This window comes from Aspergillus candidus (assembly GCF_002847045.1).
Source record: "Aspergillus candidus strain CBS 102.13 unplaced genomic scaffold BDW47scaffold_61, whole genome shotgun sequence".
Lineage (NCBI taxonomy): Eukaryota > Fungi > Ascomycota > Eurotiomycetes > Eurotiales > Aspergillaceae > Aspergillus > Aspergillus candidus.
In genome coordinates this window covers 71651-97068 of record NW_020194066.1, presented here as the reverse complement: position 1 = coordinate 97068, position 25418 = coordinate 71651, and the positions used below count along the sequence as shown (strand labels likewise).

The 25418-nt window shown below is 54.9% G+C and overlaps 9 protein-coding genes across 9 annotated transcripts; 3 read left to right on the top strand and 6 right to left on the bottom strand.

Annotated features, from left to right (window-relative positions):
* Positions 1 to 6: 6 nt before the first annotated feature.
* Positions 7 to 2068, bottom strand: BDW47DRAFT_120288 (uncharacterized protein; the record flags this gene model as incomplete). Its single annotated transcript, XM_024815470.1, has 3 exons — positions 7 to 436; positions 581 to 1727; positions 2026 to 2068. 3 exons carry the CDS (start codon positions 2066 to 2068, stop codon positions 7 to 9), a joined length of 1620 nt encoding a protein of 539 aa, XP_024668550.1.
* Positions 2069 to 2367: 299 nt separating this feature from the next.
* On the top strand, positions 2368 to 4085 carry trpE (anthranilate synthase TRP2; the record flags this gene model as incomplete). Its single annotated transcript, XM_024815469.1, has 4 exons — positions 2368 to 2379; positions 2433 to 2581; positions 2642 to 2715; positions 2782 to 4085. The coding sequence occupies 4 exons, from the start codon at positions 2368 to 2370 to the stop codon at positions 4083 to 4085; spliced, it is 1539 nt and encodes a 512-aa protein (XP_024668549.1).
* A 1012-nt stretch (positions 4086 to 5097) lies between these two features.
* Positions 5098 to 7749, top strand: BDW47DRAFT_112071 (epsin). Its single transcript, XM_024814081.1, has 4 exons — positions 5098 to 5554; positions 5643 to 5712; positions 5766 to 5986; positions 6047 to 7749. Exons 1-4 carry the CDS (start codon positions 5482 to 5484, stop codon positions 7354 to 7356), a joined length of 1674 nt encoding a protein of 557 aa, XP_024668548.1. The 5' UTR covers positions 5098 to 5481; the 3' UTR covers positions 7357 to 7749.
* Positions 7750 to 8299: 550 nt separating this feature from the next.
* BDW47DRAFT_120285 (phosphotransferase family protein) lies at positions 8300 to 9844 on the top strand (the record flags this gene model as incomplete). The annotated part of the gene is made up of 2 exons (XM_024815468.1): positions 8300 to 8318; positions 8613 to 9844. The coding sequence occupies 2 exons, from the start codon at positions 8300 to 8302 to the stop codon at positions 9842 to 9844; spliced, it is 1251 nt and encodes a 416-aa protein (XP_024668547.1).
* A 258-nt stretch (positions 9845 to 10102) lies between these two features.
* Positions 10103 to 11051, bottom strand: BDW47DRAFT_128962 (EXPERA domain-containing protein; the record flags this gene model as incomplete). The annotated part of the gene is made up of 4 exons (XM_024816927.1): positions 10103 to 10185; positions 10291 to 10525; positions 10605 to 10768; positions 10847 to 11051. The coding sequence occupies 4 exons, from the start codon at positions 11049 to 11051 to the stop codon at positions 10103 to 10105; spliced, it is 687 nt and encodes a 228-aa protein (XP_024668546.1).
* A 580-nt stretch (positions 11052 to 11631) lies between these two features.
* Positions 11632 to 14049, bottom strand: BDW47DRAFT_128961 (putative AAA family ATPase; the record flags this gene model as incomplete). The annotated part of the gene is made up of 3 exons (XM_024816926.1): positions 11632 to 11852; positions 11976 to 13908; positions 13963 to 14049. 3 exons carry the CDS (start codon positions 14047 to 14049, stop codon positions 11632 to 11634), a joined length of 2241 nt encoding a protein of 746 aa, XP_024668545.1.
* A 1317-nt stretch (positions 14050 to 15366) lies between these two features.
* On the bottom strand, positions 15367 to 17404 carry mrsA (putative mitochondrial carrier protein). Its single transcript, XM_024819801.1, has 8 exons — positions 16933 to 17404; positions 16644 to 16713; positions 16550 to 16585; positions 16347 to 16479; positions 16201 to 16293; positions 16094 to 16150; positions 15596 to 16040; positions 15367 to 15541 (listed from the first exon to the last, which is right to left on the bottom strand). Exons 1-8 carry the CDS (start codon positions 16968 to 16970, stop codon positions 15496 to 15498), a joined length of 918 nt encoding a protein of 305 aa, XP_024668544.1. The 5' UTR covers positions 16971 to 17404; the 3' UTR covers positions 15367 to 15495.
* Positions 17405 to 18068: 664 nt separating this feature from the next.
* On the bottom strand, positions 18069 to 20229 carry BDW47DRAFT_112062 (RING finger protein). The gene is made up of 4 exons (XM_024814080.1): positions 19979 to 20229; positions 19381 to 19909; positions 18430 to 19316; positions 18069 to 18359 (listed from the first exon to the last, which is right to left on the bottom strand). Exons 1-4 carry the CDS (start codon positions 20064 to 20066, stop codon positions 18331 to 18333), a joined length of 1533 nt encoding a protein of 510 aa, XP_024668543.1. The 5' UTR covers positions 20067 to 20229; the 3' UTR covers positions 18069 to 18330.
* Positions 20230 to 21821: 1592 nt separating this feature from the next.
* BDW47DRAFT_112061 (translation initiation factor eIF2B catalytic subunit epsilon) lies at positions 21822 to 24718 on the bottom strand. Its single transcript, XM_024814079.1, has 5 exons — positions 24188 to 24718; positions 24050 to 24106; positions 23871 to 23995; positions 22641 to 23809; positions 21822 to 22563 (listed from the first exon to the last, which is right to left on the bottom strand). Exons 1-5 carry the CDS (start codon positions 24263 to 24265, stop codon positions 21884 to 21886), a joined length of 2109 nt encoding a protein of 702 aa, XP_024668542.1. The 5' UTR covers positions 24266 to 24718; the 3' UTR covers positions 21822 to 21883.
* Positions 24719 to 25418: the final 700 nt, after the last annotated feature.

The following is a 25418-nucleotide window of genomic DNA, read 5'->3' as shown; positions in this document are numbered from 1 at the left end:
GATAAATCACCCAACAACCTCCCCCCTCCTAACCCTCCTCTCCCTCTCCCTCGCAACAAACCCCTCCTCAACATCCTTCCACCCACGCATCCATGCACTGATCCCTTCCAAAAGCGCATTCTCCTCATCATCATCCTCCTCCTCCTCCTGACTTCCACCCCCATAATTAGTATTAGTATTAATATTAATACCCCTATTCGCAAACGCCCCAGGACTCTGCCTGGCATAGAATGACCGCCACCGTCCGTGCTGGTTATTAGTATTAGTAGTAGGTAAAACAATCCGGTTGTTAGTATTAGTGTTATTGGTGCGCCGGGTGGAGGGTCTGCTGCTGCTGGTGGTGGATTGCACTGATGCCTGGATCCAGGTTGCGAGCCCGCTGATTGTGCCTTGGAGGGCTTCGCGCTCGGAGGTGGATTCTGAAAGGTCGGTTTTTCTGGGTGTGTTAGTGGGTTTATTATATATGGTTATCATGGGGATGATGAAGAGATAAATGGGGATGATGGGATAGGGTGAAAAAGTGGGGGCCGAAAGGATCCAAGGAGGGGGGTGGAAAGAATGTAGGTGTAAGTAAACATACAAAACATTGACCTCCTCCATCAGAGCCGTCACTCTATCCCGGAGATCATCGCGCTCGTGCGCATAAAGCGCATAGATCTGGCCCGACTCGTCGCGGCGCGCGGTGAGTTCGGTGCTGATGGATGAGAGCTGGGGGACGAGGGAGGAGAGCTCTGTCTGGGCGATGGGGGGGAGAGTGGGTGCGGCAGTATTTTCCTTCTGCCTCTCTATCTCCCTCTCCTTTTCTTTCTGCCTCTCGATCTCTCGCTCTTTCTCCCTCTCGATTTCTCGCTTTTTTTCCCGCTCTTTTTCCCGCTCTTTCTCCCTCTCGGCCTCTCGGATCCTCTCCTCCTTCTCCCTTGCCCTCCGCCTCTGCTCCTCCGTGAAAGGGGAGATCAGCAGCGACGGCCGATATCGGTGCTTGGCGACTTTCTGCGTCTGCCCCGGACGCGGGTCGAGGAGCGCCTCGAGCGTCTCGAGGCAGTGGTTGAGGGTCGCGAGGTCGACGCTTGGGGGGAGGTCGCCGCCGCTGAGGAGGGCGAGACGGGTGAGGCGTTCGGGGAGGAGGGGGGGTGGGATGGTGCGTGGTTTGAGTTCGGGTTCGGGGTCTGCCTCTGGTTCTGGTTTGGGGACTGCCTTTGGTTCTGGTGCTGGTTCTGGTTTGGGGGTTGGCTCTGCCTTTGGTTCTAGTTTTGGCTCCGGTTTGGATATTGGCTCAGGTTCTGCGACGGGCTCGGGCTTGGGAGTTGAACGCTCAGGTTCTGGGGTGGAATTCTCAAGCTCTGGGGTTGGGATTGGGTCTGGCTCAGATTTGGGGGTTGGGTCAGATTTGAGGGTTGGCTCTGGTTCTGCGACTGGCTCAGACTCTGGGGTTGAACGCTCGGGTTCTGGGGTCGGAAGTGAGGTTGGCTCTGCTTCTGGCTCAGGTTCTGGGGTCGGAATTGAGATTGGCTCAGGGTTGGGGGTTGGCTCAGGTGCTGCTTCCAACTCAGGTTCCGGGGTTGAACGCTCGGGTTCTGGGGTCGGAATTGAGACTGGCTCAGGTTCGTGGGTTGGGATGGCAACTGGGTCTGGAATTGAATCTGGAATTGAATCTGAGACCGAGTCTGGAATGTCGGGCGAACTGGGGGGTTGCCCGATGTCCGAGGGAGGGGGCGATGGGTGCCCGTCTGGGGGGGCCTCCATGCGGTTGGCTGGGTTTTAGGGGGTGTTCGTGGAGTTTATGGGGTATTGTTGTCGTTGGACTCCGTGTTTGGGGGGTCTGGCTGGTCTGGTCAGTCTGGGTTGAGACTGATTATTATGTATAAGGAATAGAAGATGGACCTCTGTACAATTGCGTCTATGGCGGAAAGAACAGAAGTCTTTGAGAGGTGTTCGTTCAATCTCCCGATCTGATCTTTGCGAACTCTCTCGGTTTTTGTTTTGTTAGCGCTGCGTTGTTATCGATATCGGCGTCCCGGCTCTAACTAAAAGTCCCACTAAACCGCTTTGGTCCATCAGAATTCCGCATTTCTTCGGTCTGTTCCTCTCTCTCCTTCATTCATTCTTTCTTGTTTACTTCCTGCCCTTGAACCAAGTCTCTGTCGGTTGCACGACTTTCTTTCTCTTAAGTCGGTGTCTATCGAGTCTCCTCGTGGTCTCTTGTCTGCGTCTGACTGCGCTTGCTTCTGGTGTAATTCCATGACTCAGGCCCCTTCGCAACCCCGCTACCGGTGATCCTTGCGTCTTTTCCTTCTTCACGCTCTCTCCATCCCCCTTCGTTCACGATACTTGCACGATATCATATCCTTTTGTTTCTGTACCGAGAAAATGACCCCTCCGGTAAGTCGCAATCGTTTCTGAGCGCGTGGTGAACACCGGTACTGACCCCCTAGGTTACCGTTGTTCCGTCCCTGGAGACGGCCAAGGAAGTCGTTCACCGGTATAATGGCACCAAATACGCTCCGAACCTGCTCCCTCTGACGACTTCGATCCCGGCCGACCTGTTGACCCCGACCCTCGCCTACCTCAAAATCGCCGAGAAGTAAGTGGTCATCCCTGGCTCGTGATCGGGTTCGTGTCCCGCTAACGGACATGGTGCCAGCTCGAAATTATCCTTCCTCTACGAGAGTGCTGCGACGACGGAGACAATCGGGCGGTACAGCTTTGTTGGAGCGGGTGCGTAGACCACCCCCTTCTTATCCCTGGCTGAGGCTCAAGACTGACCACGTCACTTTAAATCAGACCCGCATAAAATCCTCAAAACCGGCCCCGGCCATGGCCCCGAATGCGACCCCCTTCCCCTGCTCGAGAATGAACTCAACGAGTTCCGCGTTGCTACGGTGCCCGGTCTCGTCCTGCCCCCGCTCACCGGCGGCGCCATCGGCTACGTGGGCTACGACTGTGTGCGGTACTTTGAGCCCAAGACGGCGCGCCCCATGAAGGATATCCTGCAGATCCCCGAGTCGCTGTTCATGATGTTCAACACCATCGTTGCGTTCGACCATTTCTTCCAGGTCGTCAAGGTGGTCACGTACGTGCCCATCCCCGCCTCCGAGTCGGAGCTGGAGGCCGGGTACCGCCAGGGCCAGGCGGACCTCCAGCGCATCGTCGACACGCTGCAGCGCCCCGAGGTCCCGCTGCCGCCGCAGGGCCCGATCATCCCGAACCAGCAGTACACGTCAAACATCGGGCAGGAGGGGTACGAACGACACGTGACCCGGCTGAAGGAGCACATCGCCAAGGGCGACATCTTCCAGACGGTGCCGTCGCAGCGGCTGTCGCGGCCGACGTCGCTGCACCCGTTCAACCTGTTCCGGCACCTGCGCACGGTGAACCCGTCGCCGTACCTGTTCTACATCGACTGCGCGGACTTCCAGCTGGTGGGGGCCAGCCCCGAGCTGCTAGCCAAGGAGGAGAAGGGACGGATGATCACGCACCCGATCGCGGGCACGGTCAAGCGAGGCAAGACCGCGGAGGAGGACGACGCGCTGGCTTCGGAGCTGCGCAGCAGCCTCAAGGACCGAGCGGAGCACGTGATGCTGGTGGACCTGGCGCGCAACGACGTGAACCGGGTGTGCGACCCGACGACGACGCAGGTGGACCGACTGATGGTGGTGGAGAAGTTCTCGCACGTGCAGCACCTGGTGTCGCAGGTGTCGGGGGAGCTGCGGCCGGGCCAGACGCGGTTCGACGCCTTCCGGTCGATCTTCCCGGCGGGGACGGTGTCCGGGGCGCCCAAGGTGCGGGCGATGCAGCTGATCGCGGAGCTGGAGGGGGAGAAGCGCGGAGTGTACGCGGGGGCGGTGGGGTACTTCGGGTTCAACATCGCGGGGGCGGACGGGACGACGGAGGTGCCAGGGGCGATGGACACGTGCATTGCGCTGCGGACGATGGTGGTCAAGGATGGGGTGGCGTACCTGCAGGCGGGCGGGGGGATCGTGTTTGACTCGGACCCGTATGATGAATATGTGGAGACGTTGAACAAGCTGGGGGCCAACATTGCTTGCATCCGGGGGGCGGAAGCCAAGTATGCGAGTTTGGAATGATTTTTATCCAGAAGACTGAGATGGAGGGGAAATTACTATGACTGATGACGTTTTTGGGTATAGATTTTTCTATTTTTATTCACATTTCACTTTCTCTATTTCTTTAACTTTTACTTTTACTTTTGCTTTCACTATTTTTAGGTGATTGTCTATTCATATCATGTCCATGGCAATGGTTGAGGCAATCGGGCCAATGCTCTCGTATCAAAGGATCAACGCTGCCTGGTCGTCACCAAAACTTACGGGTAATGAATGACGTCGACGGGTGGAAAATCAAGCCGTTGCCACTTTTGCATTCTTGTCAATTCCTGCCATCGGGCCATCGGATGAACCATGGAGGGAGTTCCACCTGAAATTTTGTCCCAGGGAGAGAGAAGAATAGAGAACAGAAGCCGGAGGATCAGTCCGTATTGTATACTGTATACTCCGTACTGTAGATGGATCTGGATATCAGAACCCCTGAATAGTTAGGAAGTGGATGGATCCGTCTCCTTTTGGGCCGTTGTGCGTCGATAGTCGGTGACTGACTGGTTTCTTTCTTCCTTGTACGGGGTTTTCTTTAACATTATGCTCTTGATCATGCTTGTCTGGTCTTTTTCCTCTGTTCTTTGATAGTTGGGATCGTCTGGGGTACCTTGTCGATTCGATCCATTGTCCATGGATCGAAGGTTGAATGATTCACGTGGAGCATGTCAATCATGAGGGATTTGATTTATATGTCATATTCAAGACGGTGGATAGGTATAGGTACCATATGGTCTGTAGAGTTGGTTGCAAAGTGAATGCCGTTCTTTGGGCATCGATGAAAAGCGTCGTCAGCTAAGGATCATACTGTAGTAATTCCTTATATTACTGGCACCATCATTATCATCATACTGATTCTAGGTAGTCGCATAGTGGTGGTAATCCTAATACATGTAATAATACCGTTCTGCCACCCCCGAAATCTCTCTCTCTCTCTCTCTTCTCTCCTTCTCTTCTCTTTCTCTCACTTCTCCCTCTCCCTCTTCCTCTTCCTCTTCCAACAATTCATCATCTCCTTCAACTCTCCCTCTCTTCTCCTCTCTCGTTCATCCATTCTCCTTATCGCCTCCTGATCCATCCCCCACTCATCCCTCCTCTCTTTCCATTCTCGCTTTCTTTCCCCCCCTCTCCTCTTCCTGTTCTTCCTTCTTTCTGTCCCCCCCCGAACACGGCTGACGTCCTCCGTCTCCACCGCCTCCACCACCGCGATAAGGAGGCTTGGACTGGCGCTTTGCTCCTCCTTCCCCCCCCCATCGCATTTTCTCTCCCCCCCCCTCTCCCCCCTCTTTACCCCCGATCGCTGGTCTGAATTGGGTCCCGTTTCGCTTTCCACCCCTCTCTCTCCACCTTATATCCTCCCTCAATTCCAACCATGTCGAAGGTCGTGCGCAGCGTCAAAAATGTCACCAAGGGTTATTCGTCCGTGCAGGTCAAGGTTCGAAATGGTACGTTCCCTCCCATAATCACCTGTTCCCCATCCCCTTCCCCTCGGTTCCCGGCATGTTTCAATTCGGAGACTAACTTCGCATCCAGCCACCAGTAATGACCCGTGGGGTCCGACCGGCACCGATATGGCCGAAATCTCCGCCATGACGTTTTCCAGGTAGGCTGGCCCCCGGTCCCCGTTGTCTAGACCACCGCTGATCCCTCCGCCAGTCCGACCGATTTCTACGAGATTATGGATATGCTTGATAAGCGACTCAACGACAAGGGCAAGAATTGGCGCCATGTCCTCAAGTCGCTCAAGGTCCTCGATTACTGCCTTCACGAAGGCTCCGAGCTCGTCGTCACCTGGGCTCGCAAGAACGTCTACATCATCAAGACCCTGCGCGAGTTTCAGTACGTCGACGAAGAGTCTCGAGATGTCGGCCAGAATGGTATCCAATCCTCTACACAGACATGAAGGAAAAGAAAGGAAGAAACTAATCAGCGCACAGTGCGGGTCGCGGCCAAGGAACTCACCTCCCTCATCCTGGACGAAGACCGATTGCGCAAGGAACGATCCGATCGCAAACTCTGGAAAAACCGCGTCAGCGGTCTGGACGACTATCAGACCCCCGGCGTCGACATGTCTCCCCGCCGACCGCGCGAACGTCGCCGCCACACGGACGAAGACGACACCGAGTACCGGTTGGCGATCGAGGCGAGCAAGCAGGAGGCCGAGGATGAGCGCCGACGACGCGCCAAGGAGGCCACGGTCGGCGAGGATGACGAGGATCTGGCCCGCGCCATCAAACTGAGCAAGGAGGAGGAGGAGCTGCGCCGACGGGAGCTGGAGGAGAGCAACGCCCAGTCGCTGTTCGACGACACCCCGACGGCCGTCGGCCCCGCCCAGGCCACCGGCTACAACCAGGGTTACCAGCAGCAGAGCGCCGTCGACTGGCTCGGCAACCCGATCAACGCCCAGCAACCTTTGACGACCGGCTACCTGAACAACCAGTACGCGCAACCCACCGGATTCTCCGCCCAACACACCGGCATGCCCAACGGATACAGCAACGGCTTCCAGCCGCAGCCTACGGGCTTCGAGCAGAACCCGTATGGTCAGCAGAACAGTTTCCTGCAGCCGCAAACCGCCCTCCACCCCCAACACACCGCCTTCAGTACGAACAACCCGTACGGGACCGACCAGCAGCAACCGCAGCAGCAGGAGAATTTCCTGACGGCCGGGTCCAACAACCCGTGGGCCAGTCCGAGTTCGTCGCACCTGCAGCCGGCCGAACCCCTCAAACCCATGGCCACGGGCTCCAACAACCCGTTCGCGCGGCCGCAACAGTTCCAGCCGCAGCGGCCGGCGACGGCAGGCCCGCCGTCGCTCAACACGCTGAACGAGGAGCGGGCCACCAACCAATTCCAGTCCTCGCATAACCCGATCGCCAACTTCCAGGCGCCGCCGCCGTCGAACAACCTGGCGCCGCCGAATAGCACACCGCCGCAGATGAACGACCCGCACCACCAGCGTCTGAACCAGCTGCTGGCGACAGGCGACGGACAGGACACGTTCGGCAACGTGGGCGACCTCCGCATTCCGGCGCAGCACACGGCGCCAGGCACGTTCGTCAACTCGGCGGGTCAGGGCCTCGACAAGCTGCGAGCGACGCACACGGGGAACAACCCCTTCTTCACCCAACAACCCCAATCGTTTGTACCCCAGCAAACAGGATACATGCAGCCGGCGCCGACCAACAACCCATGGGGTGGGCAACCGCGACAAGCCCAACCGGGTGGCAGCCTGATCGACCTGTAACTCGACGGGAGGGAAAATTGTTGATATTTCTTTTGTTGTGTTGTTATCAGTTGGATGATGGGTGAGGCAGGGGCAGGAAGGATGATGATGGATACCAGTCTTTTTTCTTTTTCTTTTTCTTTCTTATTATTTTCTTTCGTCAGGTTTCTCGTCAGGTTTACCCGTTCGATACTTCAGTTTGACATCGTACCTACATACCACGCCCCGTTATACACTTATTATATTATCGTCTATCTATCACACCAGTGTGACCGACCATGCTATCCGCCATCCACTCTGCTAAACCACCGAAGAGAAAGACAACGATCCCATCGCACCATACGTCTCTTTTCAATTTCTTCCATTTATATTTTTTGTCCATGTATCTATTATAATTTATTGTATTGTATTGTATAGGTGTGATCGGCGGTAATATCGTATCTTACTTGATATGTAGTACGGTGTATTTCTTATACTATCTTGTTACTGTAATGGAGGTACCTAGGTCCTTATATGAATCCCTACCAATAGAACTCGTATTAGGGATCCACTATACACGATCATATCCATGATAATAGGTAGCTGTCAGTCATATTATACAAAGTCCATTGGCGACACAGTCGCTTGGTATACGCGATAGATTCCTCCCTCCCCAACCACACCAAGCATCGATGTTACAAGGAATATCCTCTGCCTAGAAAAACATACATACGAAAACACTCTACAGTCCAGAACTTCTTCGCAGAAGCAGGTACCTCACACCCATCCGCATCTTAGGCGATACACCCACCAAACTCCCCAATCCCACATAATGCCTGCACTCAATGAGCCCGTTCGCCACACAGGTCCAAGACTCTATAAAAGAATACCATTCAGACACCCAGACCCGCTTTCTCGCCGTGGATATCTGCAGCCGACACTCCTACTTCGTCGTGGATGTAAATATCTATCGTAATGACTCATTATGGATCTAAGACTAGTTAGTTAGTGTTGAAATGAGAAGCTTATCGGGCTAGCTGCGCCCTGTTCGCGACAATTGGACGGGTTTTCCTGTGCCTCCTGGGAAAGGTTACATTGAGCTCCACTAGCTGGTATGGAGTCATCTTTCAGATAATCACTCATCTTGAGGGATTAGATCGAGCTGCACTGATATGGTATTAGAAATCATGTATGTATGATCATAATTTCTAGTCAGGTTCGATATCACATCCTCACATCTTCATATATTCAACCCTATCAATCCCCAAATCATCAATCAATGGCAACCCCAAACACAGACATCCACCTCCCCCCACCCCATCCCCCCCAAACAATAATCACCCTACTCCAAACCCTCTCCCTCCCCACCCCCAGCACCGTCTCCCCCCTCAAAGTAACAGCCTCCTTCCACACGATCTACCTCATCCACTTCCCCCCCTCCACCCCCCCAATCCAAAATGCCCGCCCCAACCCAGACGGCACAACCACCCTCGTCCTCCGCGTCTCAGGCCGCCACCTACCAGGCATCAAGACGCGCAACGAAGTAGGCGTCATGACCTGGGTGCGCCAACACACCACGATCCCCGTCCCGGCAATCATCCGCTACGACGACACGGAGGATAACGTCCTCGGGTACGAGTTCACCCTCCTCGAGAAAGCACCAGGGGTCAGCGTGGACAGCATCTACGCCTCGCTACCGGACACCGTCAAAACGAACATCGTCCGCCAGCTAGCGGGGTACATCATCCAGCTGCACGCCCAGCCCTGGACAGACGGGTACGTCGGCGGTCTAACGGTGAGCTCCTCCACGGGGGGGGTCCAGCATCTCGCGCGGGGGCCCCCCATCGACGAGAATTACTGGCTGTTTCCAGACGTGGAGAAATACTGGTCTGTCTCGGCGGGCGTCGTCCCGCAGGGGCACCACCCGACGCTGGAAACGCTCAACCCGATCGCCTCGCGAGGCTTTCCCGACTACGTCTCTTACAGTGTTGCTTGTCTCGAGCGGTACATCCACGCCATCGAGATGCACCCGTCGCTGGAACACCACCGGGATCTCATCCCGAGGGTTCAGGCGTTCGTGACCCAGCTGCAACGTCCGGAGTATCAAGCCGAGCTGAATAGCGTGCCCTACATCCTGGCGCACAAAGACCTCCACTTCGCGAACATCATGTGTGATCCTGACCAATCTGACTGTCCTATCACGGCTGTGCTGGACTGGGAGTTCAGCGGGGTGGTCCCCGCGCCGCGGTGGAATCCGCCGCGGGCGTTTCTGTGGAATATGGGGTGGGGGGCGGAGGATAAGGAGGAGCAGACGAGGATGGAGGGGGTCTTTGAGAGGGTTGTTGGGGAGATGGGGAGGGGGGACGTTCTGGAGGAGATGAGGGGGGGGAGTAAGAGGATGGAGCAGATGCAGACTGTTGTTAGTTATTTGAGGGCTGTTGTGGAGGTTTGTCCTAGGGGGGAAGCGGCGGATAGGGTGGGGAGTTGGAGGGGGGTGGTTGAGGGGAGTATGGATGGGTTTGGAGGGTGAATCGTAGTAGGGAGATCAATCAGGTTAAGCCTTTTTCTACTAACAGATATAGGGTGCGATTCATACCTGATATATGTATGTAAGTGCCATCATGCATCATGACCCGCGGCCAAGGAGGTTGGGTCGATATAGTCAAGGCCCATGCACTTTTCATCTCTGATTGTTTAGAACTTGTTGAGTTCGAGACTTTTTATTAGTTGTATAGCTTATATCAGTATTATCCATATTCCCACCTTATACAATATCATATATCCAGCTTTACTGCCCTTTCTTACCCTTGGTAAGCTCACCCACCATCCTAAACGCCCTCGTAATCTCCACAGCACTCTGCCCCGCATAATCTAAGCAGCAATAGTTAGCACAGGATTCTTTCTTTCTTTCTCGGGTTTCCCGAGAAAAGAAGCAGATCTCTCCCAAGAAAAAAAGAAGAAGAGGGTCACACTTACAAGACCCAATCACCATCCAAATGGCATTAAAAAAGAAGTAATAGAACCAGAAGTAGTACCCCTCGGGCCGACAGAACTCGGCCCCATCGAAATGAAGCTCGAACAGGCTGGTCGCGTAGTAGAGCACGTCGCCGTAGACTTGGCCCACGGACAGGATCAGCTGCAGGGCGTGCCGGGCGGGATGCTCGACGGCGATGCAGCAGGCGATTAGAAAGGAGAGGGGGCCCCAGGCGAACTGTATCCATTATCATTGTGATTAGTATTGTATCTATCTGAGATAAAGGACAGGGATGTGCAAGGGAGGAAGGACGCACAGCAGTGACAGCCTCCATCGTAACGAGGAACGAATCCGAAGTCAAGTACCGCGAGTCAGAGAGGGAGTATTCCTTCCAGAGCTGGCCGAAGAGCTCCTGCGATCCGGCGAGGGAGACATGGTGGATGACGAAGTACGATTCGAAGAAGAGGTGGACGAAGCCCGCTGGTGGTGCCATTGATGCATGTCAGTGAGCTGTTACTTGACTGGTTCTGTCTGCCCCCGCGTGGCTGAGGGACATACTCAGACACATCCACACGAATGCCACTTGATCGGAGGTAGGCGCTGTCGGGCGGACCTTGCGAATCGTGATCAGGGCGATTCCCAGCACCGCTGCCCAGAGGAAGCCGAATTGGCCGATTAGGGAGATCACTGAGGTGTTGTTTTCTGTGAAGTGGGGGAGCGCGACAGAGGGGGGATAGTAGCGGTGGAGGGGGGAGGTTGACATGTTGGTTGGATTCTGGGAGAGAGCCATTGAGTTGGGTTGCGGGCGTAGTGAATCTAATACCGGACTCCTGAATTATCATCTATATAGAATGTACGAATATGGGGTATGAACCTATATATAAACAGAAAATATGATTGGGCGGATCTGAATCTCCCCCGGACTCCGCGGCCGCCGCTTGCTCTTCCTCGGAATGGTGGTTCTCCGATCAGACCACCAGCAGCCACCATAGCTCTTGTTTCTTCTCGATTAGGGGTGATTTTGGAGGAGCTGACTTGTTATCGATTAGGGGCTATCTTGCATGAGCTACAGCATATTCTATATCACAGTAGACTGTTCCATGAGGGTCGTATCACATGACCTAGATGAACCCTCAACAGACAGTCGTATTTGAGGAAGTTGACCCTTGGCATCACAAGAATGTATTCAGGTATAATTATCCTTACTTCAAGACCAACCAGATCTTAATACCAGTAATCAGTCACCATAAAATAAGTTACCTACTAAGAGAGTATGTATAATAAGCCTATCAAAGAACCAACCCCCCCCACACATCAGAAAGAATAAAACCCAAGAAAGAAAATCATCCCCCCCTCTCCCCAAACTGCGCCGCCCACTCCTCATACTCCCTCAACCCATCCTGACTCACACTCGGTCGAATCGACGCCAGACTCGCCTGGAAGTCTTCGAAGCGGATGGGTCGGATCTGGTCCATTGGCGTGTGTAGCAGGGCTTCGCCTAGGTTGCGCAGTGGACCCATGGCGGCGTCTTTGGCGAGGGCTGTGATGTCGGAGCCGGAGAAGCCTATCACAGTATTAGTATTACATTTCAGAAGGTATTGTTGGTTTTGAGGATGATGTGATATCATATTCCCATCAAAGGAGAGGAGAGAAAGGAGGAGGAACAAGGGAGAAAGGGAAAGCATACCATCAGTCAACCCCACCAACGTCTGTATCTCCCCATCCCCCAACTCATGAACCTGATGTCCCAACAACGTCCGCAACTGCTGCTCCCTAACAGTATCCTCCGGCAACGGAATATACTGCCTGCGCACAAACCGCCGCCTCGCAGCCTCATCAATATCCCACGGCATATTCGTCGCAGCCAGAACCAACACGCGGCTCGGATCACCCGCAGAAGTAGCCTTCTTTTGCTCCCTCCCCGCAGCGGCACGCTGCAGATCGGACCACTGGATCAGAAACTCCGTCTTGGAGCGGCGGGAGGCTTCGTTCTCGGACCCTGATGACCGAGCGGATAAGAGCGAGTCGATCTCGTCGACGAAGATGATAGATGGGGCGAGTGCCTTGGCGAGTCCGAAGAGTGCGCGCACGAGCTTTTCGCTTTCGCCGTGCCATTTGGAGGTTAGGGTTGAGGCGGAGACGGAGAAGAAGGTGGATTGGGATTCGGTGGCTACGGCCCGGGCGAGCATTGTTTTGCCCGTGCCGGGTGGGCCGAAGAGGAGCATGCCGCGGGCTGGTTCGCGGAGGCCCGAGAAGAGGTCGGGTCGGAGGAAGGGGTAGACTACTGCTTCTTTGAGGGCCGTCTTGGCCCCTTCCAGTCCCGCGATGTCGTCCCAGTGGACTTCGTCGCCGCGGACGACGATGTCGTTGAGGATTTGCCGAGCGGCCGCCTCGTCTACGCCCTTGGGGAGCTTGGGCAGGAGGTGCGTCATCGGGTCCTCCTCGGCCTCCTCCTCCTCCTCCCCCTCCTCGTCGTCCAAATCCGTGGACCTGGGCCCCGACGACTCGGGGTCGCTCGACGGCGGCGTCATGGCCCGTGTGCTGCGCGTCTTCCGGGCGGGACTGCCGCGGCCGATGGACATCTTATCTACCCCGGACGCCAGGCCCGCTGCGGCGGTGGGGCGGGGACGGGGTGTGGAGTCTGTCTGCGGCGGGTTCGACGCCGGCGGAGGCGCCGACGACGGGGATGGCGGCGCCGCCTCAGGAGGTACGGACGACCGCAGTGCGGCAGGCTTGGGGCGAACGGACGGTCGGGGGGAGTCACGCACGCGCGCCGTCTCCCGGGGCTCGGTCGACGACGGAGCGCGTGGGGTTGCGTCGCGGCGCGGCGTCGGAGGCGCAGATTTAGCAGGGGATGCCGTCTGCGCGGATGACCGCGAGGCCGGCGAATCCAGCTTCCGTCCCGCGCGAGGGTCCTCGGACGTCTCGCGACGGACGACCACCGGCCGGGGACGCAGCGCGTCGCTCTGGCGTGATCGGTCCGCGGCCGCCTGGCGAGAGGAGGCCACGGCGGCCTCGGTGGCGGTGCGGTCCGGCCGAGGCGGAGCAACGTTAATACTACCCCAGGCGAGACCGGCGGCCTGGGACGCGGCAGCCGGCCGCGGGGTCCGTCGGGGGCTGGTCTTCTTTTTGTTCTTCTTGGAGCCGAGGCTGCGCAACGTGGACGGCAACAGCGAGCGGCGTTCTGGGCTGGAGTTGCGATTGGTGCTAGAGGAGGAATGCGACTGGGTGCGTAGGGCGGAGGGGCGGGTGGATGGCCCGGAGATCATGGGGGTGCTGGTGGTCGCGAGCGGGGGCGGCGGGCGCGTCGGGAGGGGAGGCGGTTTGGAGAGATCGGAGTATCCGACGGCGGGGACGGTGCCGTCTCCGATCCAACCAGACGGTGCGGCAGCAGACGATCGGCGCGTGGGAGCGGACGACGAGTCCTTTCTGCTCTCGCGGAGGGCCTCGATGAGGTCGACGCGCTCGCGGCATTGGAGCTCCAGCTGTCGGAGGGACTCCTGCAGGGCGCGCTCGGTCTCATTCTTGGGGGTGTACTTGGAGGGAGCGCGGTAGGCGTTGTGACAGTAGATGGCTTCCAGGGCGGAGCGCCACGACTTTAGGGCTTCGTCTTCGTTATTCTAGAAGATGAGCTGTTTGTCCGAGGGGAAGGGGGGGGGAAGGAGATAACCAACCTGACCCTCAAAGTAGACAGCGGTAGAGCACATAAGGTAGCACTCATCATAAGTCTTCTGCAACGAAGACAGATGTTTAGGGCGCATCATTCGCCGCGTCGATCATCAATTGAGGCTGATCCAGATGGTTCGTGATGGGGATAGATTAATCCCCACGGATGTGCAGGACCCGCCCGCACCAAAACGACCGGTGGATCGACCGGAGGAAGATCGAGAATTGAAGTTGTCCGTCTGCCGGTATGCCAGCGACGGAAGTAGTGAGGGGAGGAGGACGATGCGAATTGAGATGATTCAATCCATGAGGACGACGTTGCAGAGGTGAAGTGAAAGGTGAAGTGGGAGTAACCTTAGAGAAAGAGAGATGAGTAAGAGAAAAAAATGAAGTCTGGACAGTGACGTCGTTGGCTGCAGGTAGAGGAAGTGGATGGATCCTGCCCCACCATGTAACCATGTAGATGAACGATCTATCCGACATTGAGAATAGAAGGAAGATAAAAATGAGGAGAGACAAAGTGAAGAGAAAAGAGGAGAGATACACAGATCAAGAGGTGAGACACTCGCCAGTTGCCCCTGGGACATGATACATGATACTACAGTCTACAGACTATACATATGATGGAGACAACGTAGCATCGCGACATCATCTGTCATGCCAAACGATATATGATCACACCACCACCCAAGGTATCTCAATCGCTCCATCATACCAACAATAAGATAGAAAAGAAAAGAAAAGAAAAGGAACCCATCCCAACCCAACGGGAAATAATATAAAACACAATATCGGACAAAAAAGTACAAGGGGCCGTTGTCGAACCGCCCGAATGAAGATCACCCCCGCCCTGGGGGTTTCCAACGCCAGTGCAATCAATCATCAATCACACAGACACATGTCCAAAAAAAAAAGAAGTAGTAAAGAAAATGTAAAAAGGAAATACTATAGCATACATCGGCGTCCTGACACAGGCTCCGATCCCAAAATCATATCATAACCCATCGATTCCCTTTTCCCATGCACTAGACAAAAGATGTATCCAAATCAAATCAAACATGCCGGTCCGAGTCCACGACGGATCTCGTCTCCCTGGTCCACAGGAAGACGAGGATAGGCCTCACCACGGAAACCATCCCAAGTCGTGGACGGCATGGCGGCAGACCCCATGGTCAAACGGATGCGCCGGCGATATTCCCATCCCGCAGACCAGTTCCCTCGCGGGCCTCATTCTTCCCACGGACGACAACAACCCGGCCGATCATGGAGGAGATGGAAGTTAGTCATTAATTGTATATTCGTTTGTGCTTTTGTGCTTTTAGTTTTGTAGGTTTTTGCTTTTCCACGGTGGTCAATGAACTTTTCTATTGCTTCTTCGTATGTCTGAGGTGGGGAAGAATGGGAGCTGGGGGGTTCGCCTCCCGGTGTCGGCGGAGAGTCGGAGAGCGCACGCGCAACGAGGAATTCGGAAGATTGGGGATGGTCGAGAGGATAGAATCAGGATTCATGCGATCGGGGGCCCGGAGCACAACAAAGCCGTCTTAGTCCAGGCCCTTGAAGTACGCCTTGGCCATCTCGTAGGATGTCCTATTCGGTGTTAGTTTACCCTACTCTTCGCACTGAATCAACAAGGGAACTCACCAGCAAATGGCGGTGCTGGGCATCGTCGAGATGATCCGGGGGCGCGCGCCCCGGAGGAAACCACTCCACCCGAACTGCCGCTTGATGATAGATGCGGCGTTGAAGAGGCCCTTGGCGGACCGGATCTCCTCGTTCTGCGCCATGCCGCGCGTCTGGAGAAGCGTCTTGACCACGTCCAGCGGGGTAGTGATGCCGGCCGCGACGGCACCGGCCAGACCACCCGCCATGCAGTGGGTGAAGGGGTCGTACTCCATGGAGGGGTTCATGACTTTGGAGATGGATTCGTAGGCCACGAACTGGGTGGCGGTGAAGGGAACGGTCATGCAGAGGGTGGTGGGGTAGGAGACGTAGAAGGCTTGCAGCCCTTCGGTCTTGTAGACGGTGCGGGCGCATTGAGCGAGAGTTTTATGGACGGAGCCGTGGACCTGCATCCGTTGCTTGATGACTGTTGGAGTTAGCGCATAAACCAGACAGAAACAAAGAGAAAGTGAGACTCACCGTCAAACGGGTTCATCAAGGCATCACTGGCGATCGTGGCCGCAGCACCACTCGAAGCTAAATCCAATCAGTCGCTGCAATATGGGTGTATGCGGCGGGGCACTCACCGGCCGCTAACGGATGGTGGCCATCGTCGACGTTCCCGCCCGCGAACTCCTTGACAACCTCGTACGTGCCGAAATAGACCGCATGAGCCGGACCTGCGTCACCGTCAGAAAGCCACGCCCCAATGATTTCAAAAAGAGTAACATACCCGCGCCGACAATCACACTCGAGACGCCCTTCCATAGTGTCCGCCAGCCTTCAATGCGATAGATGGTCGAAAAGGCATTGGTCAGGCCGGTGTAGAGGCCACCGGACGAGGGGTGCAAGACTTGCATGCGAGTCTGTTTTGTTAGACGGGAGATTTCAAAGACCGCCATATAATAACGGCCGAGAAAAGGGAGAAGAAAATACCTTGAGCAAATCCACCGGATACATGACCGCATGTTCCTAAACCACCCCGTTAGCAAACGCTACACTAAGCGTCCAGAGAGAGATCCCAACATACCGCTATCCCAGCAAAAGCACCCGCCAACATATTCCGGCCGAGGCCATAGTTCGAAGGAAGGGCCTCATAGCTAAGAAAATTAGCCTGACAATCTATAGAAAATATATCTCTTCATGTGTCCACAGGTATGGACAGACGGAGCTCCAAGCAACCGATCCCGATCCGATCCAAGGGCGGACCACAGAATCTTCCGAACCCCCTTCAGACCGGGCGTCGCTTTCTATCTTGCACACTCGACACGACCCTATCCAACCGGCAACTAGAAGGAGAAGAGATATCCTAAACGTACTCGAATTCCTCCCCGGGAACCTGCTCGGGGACCGCCATGTCGCTAACTTAGGAGCAGCCGGAGCCGCGATTGAAGAGAGGGAGAGGGAAGAGAGAGGGGGGCGAGGACGGAGAGCGCCACGGGAATCGTGAGGCGCGCGATATGAACTATCTCAATCTATGAGTCGACCGTGTCGGGGAGGTTGGCGGAGTCGGAGACAGAGGAAGAGGGAGAAAGTCGGTTGCGGAGTGGAGAGTTGGGCGAACCGAGGGAAGAGAATCGATTCGGAAGGGCGAACAGGAAAGGGCAGATCGATAGTATTATTATCGACCAGTAAATCCTCTAGAGGAGATCAATAGGAAGAAGAAGAGGCAGAGAGGAGAAAGGGCAAAAGAAGAGGGAATGGAAGAAGAAAAAGACTGAGAAGGATAATGAAATTTATTATTATGGGGAAAGAAAAAAAAGAAGTTCAAGCAAGAATAATCATTCCCTGCTAAGCTGACGGATTGGGTTTAGTGGGGGTTTTTCTGGACACCGAGTTGCCGATTGATTCATTTATCACTGATTCCACGGGGGAACTAATAGAACATCTCTACTATCTTCTTCCAGACACCTGCCTGATATCTAAAGTTTCTCACTAGGAGACCATCCTTCTAGAACACCCCGACCAAAGCCAACACACAGACGGACTTCCCTCTACAACACCTTTCCCTCTCCTCCGATGCCGGAGAACTAACCAGGTCACCAGAGCAGGTTGTTCTTCCGACAGCCTACAAATCACCAGTCGAGTCTACTTTTGTCCATCTAACCATGATCAGCCTCACTGAGTATCCTAACCTATAGAAATACACCCACAGACCTAGTTTGATCACGACCAGTACCAGCATCACCATCCACGTACCCAACCGGCAGATATCCACATCAAGACACCCCGAGGTCCCCAGCCAAGCCATCCAAATCGCCGAAGCCCGGAGGTTGGAACTGTTCTTCTCTTCCTCTTATCAGATCCCGCCAAGGATGTGTCTGACGTGCTAGGACGGATGAGTCTTAGTAGTAATGCTGGAATCCTGGTCGCCTAGTCACTAATTCACTGACTAGTCATTTCCCAGACCTGCTTCTCAAGATCGGTCAAGTCTTACTAATGGTGAAGTCAAGAATAAAGTAGTAAATAATGCCAATTCTGTCCTACTATCATACTAGATACATCCTTGCTACCTACACAGCTGTCCGAGGTCGGTCATATGCAGTTCACCCCATGGCGAAGATAATGAAATAAAACAAGTGAGAAATGAGAAAAACCGATCAAACAAAGTCAGATCATACGCTGTAGTCATGCAGGTCGTCAATGTCTCGTCCTCCGTCGCGAGCCGGCAATCCAGACTGCCCCTCACTCTATGAAACGTCTAGCCTATCTACCAATCACCATTCCACATTGAATGTCCATTCCCCTGTAGTTGTCAGTGAATTGCTTCCAAGAAAGAATGGAGACCAAGAAGAAAGTAAAGATGGGGAAGGTACCATTTTTCAAATTCTCCGCCGTGTCGCTCAGCAGAATCACCCGGCGCTTCGTGCAATAAGCCGTCTTGTCCAGAATGTCCACCTTGAGCTTCGACAGCTCCGGCACCGGCTTCTCGAACATCTCGCTCAGACTCTCCACCGCCATCTCCAGATCCTTCTGGTTGTCCTCGAAGATCTCTGTCAGGTTGTTCCGCGCCAGGTAGTAAGCGAACGCGTAAGTCCACTTCAGCGTTTGCCGGCACTGCTGCAGCGCCTGCGACGCCGTCTCCAGGAACTGCACCTCGATCCACGACAGCCCCGACTGCGACTGCAGGCTCGTCATCTTCTTCTCCGTCTTCAGGTACAGGTCCTTGTCCAGCTTGGCCGACTGCTCGTGGTTCGCGTATCGGTTGTAGTAGTGTAGGTACCGCTCCAGCGACGCCCGCGACCGCGCCTGCTCCGTCCGCGCCTCCGACCCGGACTTCTCCTCGTACCGGTTGCAGTTGTACCAGCTCGTCCCGTGCTCCGACCACAGTCCCATGCACATCCAGCAGAACTCGTGCTTGCACTTGCGGCACGTCATGTGGTTGCAGCCGCCATTCTTCTCGATCGTCGAGTGGCACCGCGGGCACTCCTTCGTGTTCGCCGAGATCCAGTTGGCCGTCTCCGAGTCGTCCTCGCACTTCTGGAGCCACATCTTCACCAGTAGGCACGGTGCCGGCTGGTGGTCGTTCAGCGTGCACCCGAAGCAGAAAAAGTGCTTGCAGAAGCACTGCACCGTCGGCACGACGCGCCGGAGATCCCGCTGCTTCACGGGACAGTCGATCGCATACTCGCAGTTGGGCGCCGGGCACCACCGCAGATTCTCTTTGTCGTCCACGTACGTTCGCATGAGAAGGGCATGATACCTGCATCCGTAAATCAGTCGGCAATCCTTAACGAACAACTCCCCCACAAAGATCAGTGCCTCACCTATCGCGCAGATCCCTCGTGACCAACAGCTCGAGGGACTTGGAGTCGACGATGAGATGGCAGCTCTCCCCCGGGCACTCGATCCGGGCGGCTTCCCCTTCCTCCCGGATCTTCTGTCCGAGGTAGTGCCGGTAACAGTCGACGCAGAACCGATGCCCACAGCGCATAGCGTAGGTCTCGAGGTCGGGTCCGTCCTCGCAACAGATCTCGCACATAAAGCCCGGCACCTTCTGGGTCACGGGGTTCGTCTCGAAATGGTTTCCCAGGCCGGCGGCGTCCAGCGTCTGCTCGGGGTGGTCCATATACGATTCGATCAGCTTCTCCCGATTCCACCGCCCGTACCGGAGGAGGATGGCCGACGACTCTGGGGGGAGACCCAGAATCGAGGAGACCTCGGTGACCTGAATGTTCTGCTCGCGCTCGATGTCTCCGGGACTTAACACTTTCAAGTCGACCTCGTACGGCTTCCGGGAGGTGGCGATGATGTCCTTATCTTTGGAGAACCCGCCGTCGAAATCGTCACCGAAATCTGCCGCCACCAAACATGCATTAGTCCTGAAGCACGGTCATCATGTCTAAAACGGTAAGGGGAGCCCACCTTCTAGGCTATCGTCGTCGCTGTCCTGGGTATCCAGAAAGTCATCGTTGCTGGAGCCCACGCTCATGAAATCCTCGTCCGACTCCATACTGGTCGAGGCCGGGGTGACCAGATCGGTCACCTTCTTTTCCACGAGAGTAGCGGTCCGGTAATCGCCCGAAGTCACCGACGTCGCGCCGTCGTGATCGTGGTCGGGGTGGTTGTTGGGCGGCGAGGACGGGTCGGCGGAGGCTGGCCTGGTGGCGGCAGGCGAGCGGGCGACGGAAGCCTTGGTGGCGGGGGCAGTTGACTGGTCGCTTGCAATCGCCGCCTCGGCCGCCTTTCTCTTTCTCGTTAAAGGAGGCGTGATGATCGCGACGGTGCCTTGACACGGGGCAAGCGGGGAGATTCACACAACAGGAACCGAAAGGGGGAAGAGACAATACAGAAAGAAAGAAAGGGGGACGCCGAGAGTAGAGGTCGGTCTGGAGAAGTGACGTCGAGACCGTCTTTTTTTTCCGGGACGATTCCCAACACCGAACCAAGCTGACCAAGCAAGTGGTGGGGAAGCTTTAATACCTTGGTTTGTTTTCTTCCTTCCTTCGTTTAAAAGATCGAGGCTCCTTTTTTTGGGCTTTTTTTTTTTTTCTTAATGAAGAAAGAAGAAAAAAAAAAGGATAGTTTTACAGTGTTCTCTTTTCCGTCCTCTGACTTAAAGGCAGAAAGACTCAGAGAAAACTAGAGGTGGTGGGGAAGAAAACAAGGACAACGCAGAACTAGACAAGCAGAAAGAGCCTCTTAGCCGATCGTTGCAGAGATAGGTCGAGTCGGTGACATGTGGGCTGAGGTCGGAGCTTATCGATATCGAGTCCTCGAGCTCTGGGTGAGCCAAACGAGGGGTATAGAGAGTAGGACGATGGAAGAGTGGGGGAGGAAGGGAGATATGGAACGAGAGCCGTACATCAACCACAGTAATAATAACTACTAGTCATGCAGTATCTCGTAGATGGATGGATGCAAGGGTAGATCTGTTCGAAAACTAGGTATCAAGCCAAGATGTCAGAACCACTGGTGGGTAAGTGGACACCGAGACAAGAAAGAAGAAAGAGAGAGAAAGAGAGAAGAAAGAAGGACAGGGGAAAGAAAAGGACCCAGCTTGGCTGAGGCTGATCACTGACTGGGGAAAGGAAAGAAAACTGGACGTGTCAGTGGCGGTTGGGCAATTAACTAGTCCAGTAGTTAGTTGATGGACTGACTTTTTCTATCCCCGCAATAGTGACTGATGGACTGACTTATATTTAGTCTGTTTCAAGGTTGTCTACTTCTTCTTCTTCTTCTTCTTCTTCTTCTTTCTCTTTTCTGTTCTTGTCTCTGTCTGTTCGTATCGTGTGCTTCTCTATACAGAAACCAGTCGATATATGAAATAATCAATCTACCACTCAACAGGTACGAGAGGTACCTAGGTAGATGGTATGAACAGCAACGCGACCGCTGACCGTGCACGATGGTTGGCTCAAGTCAACGATGATGTCAGATGGATCATTCAGGACACAAGGTAGTCACACAGCAAACTCTAGACAGAAAAGATCACCAGGGTTAAAAAGGAGGGAAGAGTGGTAGGAGGAAAGAGGAAAAAAAGGATGTGTTTAAGAGAGATGAAGAAAGACGATAAATAGGTAGATAGGTAGACACCTGGTGGGTGAGGATACCAGGCAGCCAGGCACTGCCCGATCCTGCCTTGTTGACTCACGATCGACATATACTACCTAGTTACTACATACGACTACTTCTTCTGATGAAGATCAGGTATGTATGATTAAAGTAGAATGACTCATTTAGCATGGCTTTACAACTCCATCGATGTAGATGATAAGATTCTATTGGGCATACAGACATCATAACCTAATCACAGTGTTTTACTTCCTTTTACTCGTCATCACTCTCCTCCTCACTCCCACTCTCCTCCTCACTATCCTCCTCCTCCGCATTCGCCAACCACTCCACAAACTGCTGCGTCTGACTCCTCACCCTCTTCATCTCCTCACTCGCACTCGACCGCTCATCCACCCACCACTGCTCAAACGCCTCCTCCTCAACCATCTCCAACTCATACAGCTCCTTCGCCGCAAACAGCAACACCGTATCCCCCTTCGGCCGCTGCACCAGATCCTGCTGCAGCAACACCAGCAGATCCACCTGGTCGGGTTTCGCCCCCGTCGCCCGGTCGAACAGCGTCCGCTCCACGATCTCCCGGTACGGTCCGAAGATCGACCGCACGGCGTCCCCGGCGTGCTGGTTCTCTTCTTCCATCAGCTGCTGGATGCGTTTCATGAAGGCGGAGATCACCGCCCGTCGCACTTGGTTGTCGGAGGCGTTGGCGGTCATCCGCAGACTGACGAGCTCCAGGTTTACGACGTCGGGTGTTACGCCTTCGCGCAGACTGTCGTAGACGCTTGCGGCTGCGTCGTGCATGAAGTGGTCGCCTTCTTCGTCGTCTGATAGGGAGCTGTCGTAGCTGCCCGCTTGGGAGCCGCCGTAGCCGGAGACTTCCGAGGAGAGGGTGGAGATGGATTCTGTGGAGAGGGATAGGTTCGCCATGTTGTAGACTGTAGTCCGCGAGTTAGCTGTTTACTTCCTTTCCCTGCGATACCAAGCAACAAAGGTAAGATAAGAAGAGACATACCTAGTCCAGATGAAACAGTGCTCTCATCATCCTCATCATCCTCGTCCTCTTCGGGCACGTATTCGTACCCCATGCCGCCCTCACCCACGACCGCCGGCTCACTAGCCGGAACATGGCCATCCTCGCTCGCAGCGTTTGTAAGCCGTCTCCCCTCAGCGACAGTCACCCCGTCGCCGATCCTGACCCCGTACGAGAGCAGGGCGCCCGACTCGACCGTGCAGCCGTTGCCGACCACCACGCTGTCCGCGATAACAGCCCGGTGAACCGTCGAGCCGTCGCCGATAACGGCGCCGTCCCAGATATAAGCCCCGTCCAGAGTGACATTCTTGCCGATCTTGCAGTTCCGGCCGAGCACGGTGTTCTTGACGGTCGTCTTGTCCCCGATGCTCGTGCCCTGACCGATGACCGTGCGCCGGCCGACGACGCACGATCGCGCCAGCATCACCCCCTGCTCCTGGTACAGGTTGCCGGCGCGGAGATCGTAGCTGTGGCCCGGGAGCAGGTTGGTGTCCGGGCAGAGCGGGTACGCCCAGCGGGCGATGATGTCCCTGCTGACGGCGTCGTAGGCCTTGAGGTTGCGCACGCGGGCCGCGTAGTGGTCCTCCACGATGTGCGTGTGGATGGTCTTGCCGTTCAGCTCGTAGTCCTTCAGCACGCCGTACAGGAACTGCTTGCGCGGCGTCTGGTAGTCGAAGCTGTCGGACCACAGGCTCAGCACGTCCGGGGTGCAGATGTCGATGCTGCAGTCGATCAGGTCCTGGCGGATGTCGAGCTCCTGGTGCGTCTCGATGATCTCCGTGTCGATGTTCAGCCGCTTCGACTCGGGCGAGTGCCGGTCGATCTCCTCGTAGTGCAGGCAGCGGTCCTTGGTGGGGTCGATCACGAAGATGGGCATCTCCGACGACGACTTGGTGCGGTGGTTGCGGCCGGCTTCGCGCAGGATCATCGTCATGATGGCGTTCTTGTCGGCCGCGCGACGGGTGCGGTGCGCTGTCAGTGCGCCCTCGATGGGCAGATTGCTGATCACGTCTCCGCTGACGACGATGAAGTCGCCCGTGATGAGGTGTTTTCCGTCCAGGTCACGCATGACGTCTCCGACGGAGGTGGATGTTGATTTCAGGAAAGTCAACTTTGTGAATGGCGAAGACGACGCTCTCCATTTCGACGCACTGTAGCCGTCAGTATCTCCCTCTTCTTCTTCTTCTCCTCCTCCCCATATCCATCACATACTTGATATATTTCTCCAACTTATCCGAGTGCGCCCCGCCATACAAAAAGACCTCCTCAACACCAGCATTGGCGAGAAATTCAAACGTATATTCGAGCAACGGCGTATTCGCAAGCGGCAACAGACACTATATCCATCAGCAACCCGTATCCCACAAAGCCACGTAGGAGATAGAACACACCCTCGGCTGATCAAGCGTGAACGGCTCAAACCGCGTCTCAAAGGTATCAGCGAGGACCTAAAATCATCCCATCGTTAGCAAGTCACCCCGTCAAGCACACAACCCAACAAACACCCCCTAAGAAGAAGAACAACATACAACAGCCTGCAACGTCTCCTCTACCTCCTCCGTCGCATTTCCCCGCGGCTTCGACGAGCCTTTCCCTTTCGGAGCCATCTGCGTACTTTGAGGGGAGATCAACCACCCCACTTCAATCAACTTAAGAGTTGACAGGCGATTGATTCAGCAGCAAGTTAAACCCAAGAAGATTGAGTCAGTAGCAGTGGCAGCAGCAGTCAATTAAAAGAACAACCGCGCGCAGACCAGACAAAGAGAAAGAGCCAGACGCAACGAAATCCGATCAATGCTGCAAAAACTCCGCCAAGGCCGTCGGAGTCATAATTCCTCATCCCACTCCGTCCGCCATTTGTCCTGTTTTATCTGTTTGTCTGGTTTGCACTTTTCCACATGTATGCCCCAGGCATCAAATATTATCCACGTGATAAACAACACGTGACAATGCACCGCCCAACCCAACCTTATCAGCCCCGAAAAGTCCAGAACGATGGGTCCAAGGCCCAGGCCTGGCTGGACTGGGGCAGGGCAGGGATACATGGAACCTTCCTTAGGAAAACGAACATCCCTTGTTCAGGGACCGAATGGGGTCTAGAACACTTTATTCTGTTTGTTGTTCTTGTTATTTATACTTCACACCTTGAACGGTTTGTGGGGTGGTGAGACATGTTTACTTTTTTTATCATGGTGTTTTCTTGTTGATTTATACCCCCACCTTCACCTTGTAACTATAGGGGCTCGTCTTCTCCCACTTGGAGATGAATGCATGGATTATATTTAGATCGGATGGAGTTATATTTAGCTTTTGGGGTGAACTAATCGGTTCTAATGGGGCGAACGACTACCTGGTAAGACAAAGCAGTCGGAAGGAAAGACACTATTACATACTATTTTTCCTGAGTTGGAAGTTAACTCTGATGACTGGGTTACATTAGCGATAGAATCTAGGTACATGGTAAGGTTAGTAGACAGCTTTTCCCTTTTCCGGTTCCCAGGTAGGGACACCCATTCCTTCACTATAAAAGTCTCAAGGATCAATCTAGTCAGTACCCTCCCAGAGATAAGATAAGATATCAAGCAAAGCAAGACTCGCTAGCTCCCATCTCTCATCAGTAGTGAAATGGCATATAAACTCGATAGGAATCCACCCAAACCCCTCGCCCCGAATATAAGGATAGATGCAATCGCGGAAAACGCCCCCTTGAACGCCAGTTCCCCAGGAACACGCAGAGACAGGATCATAGAAAAGTGGGAC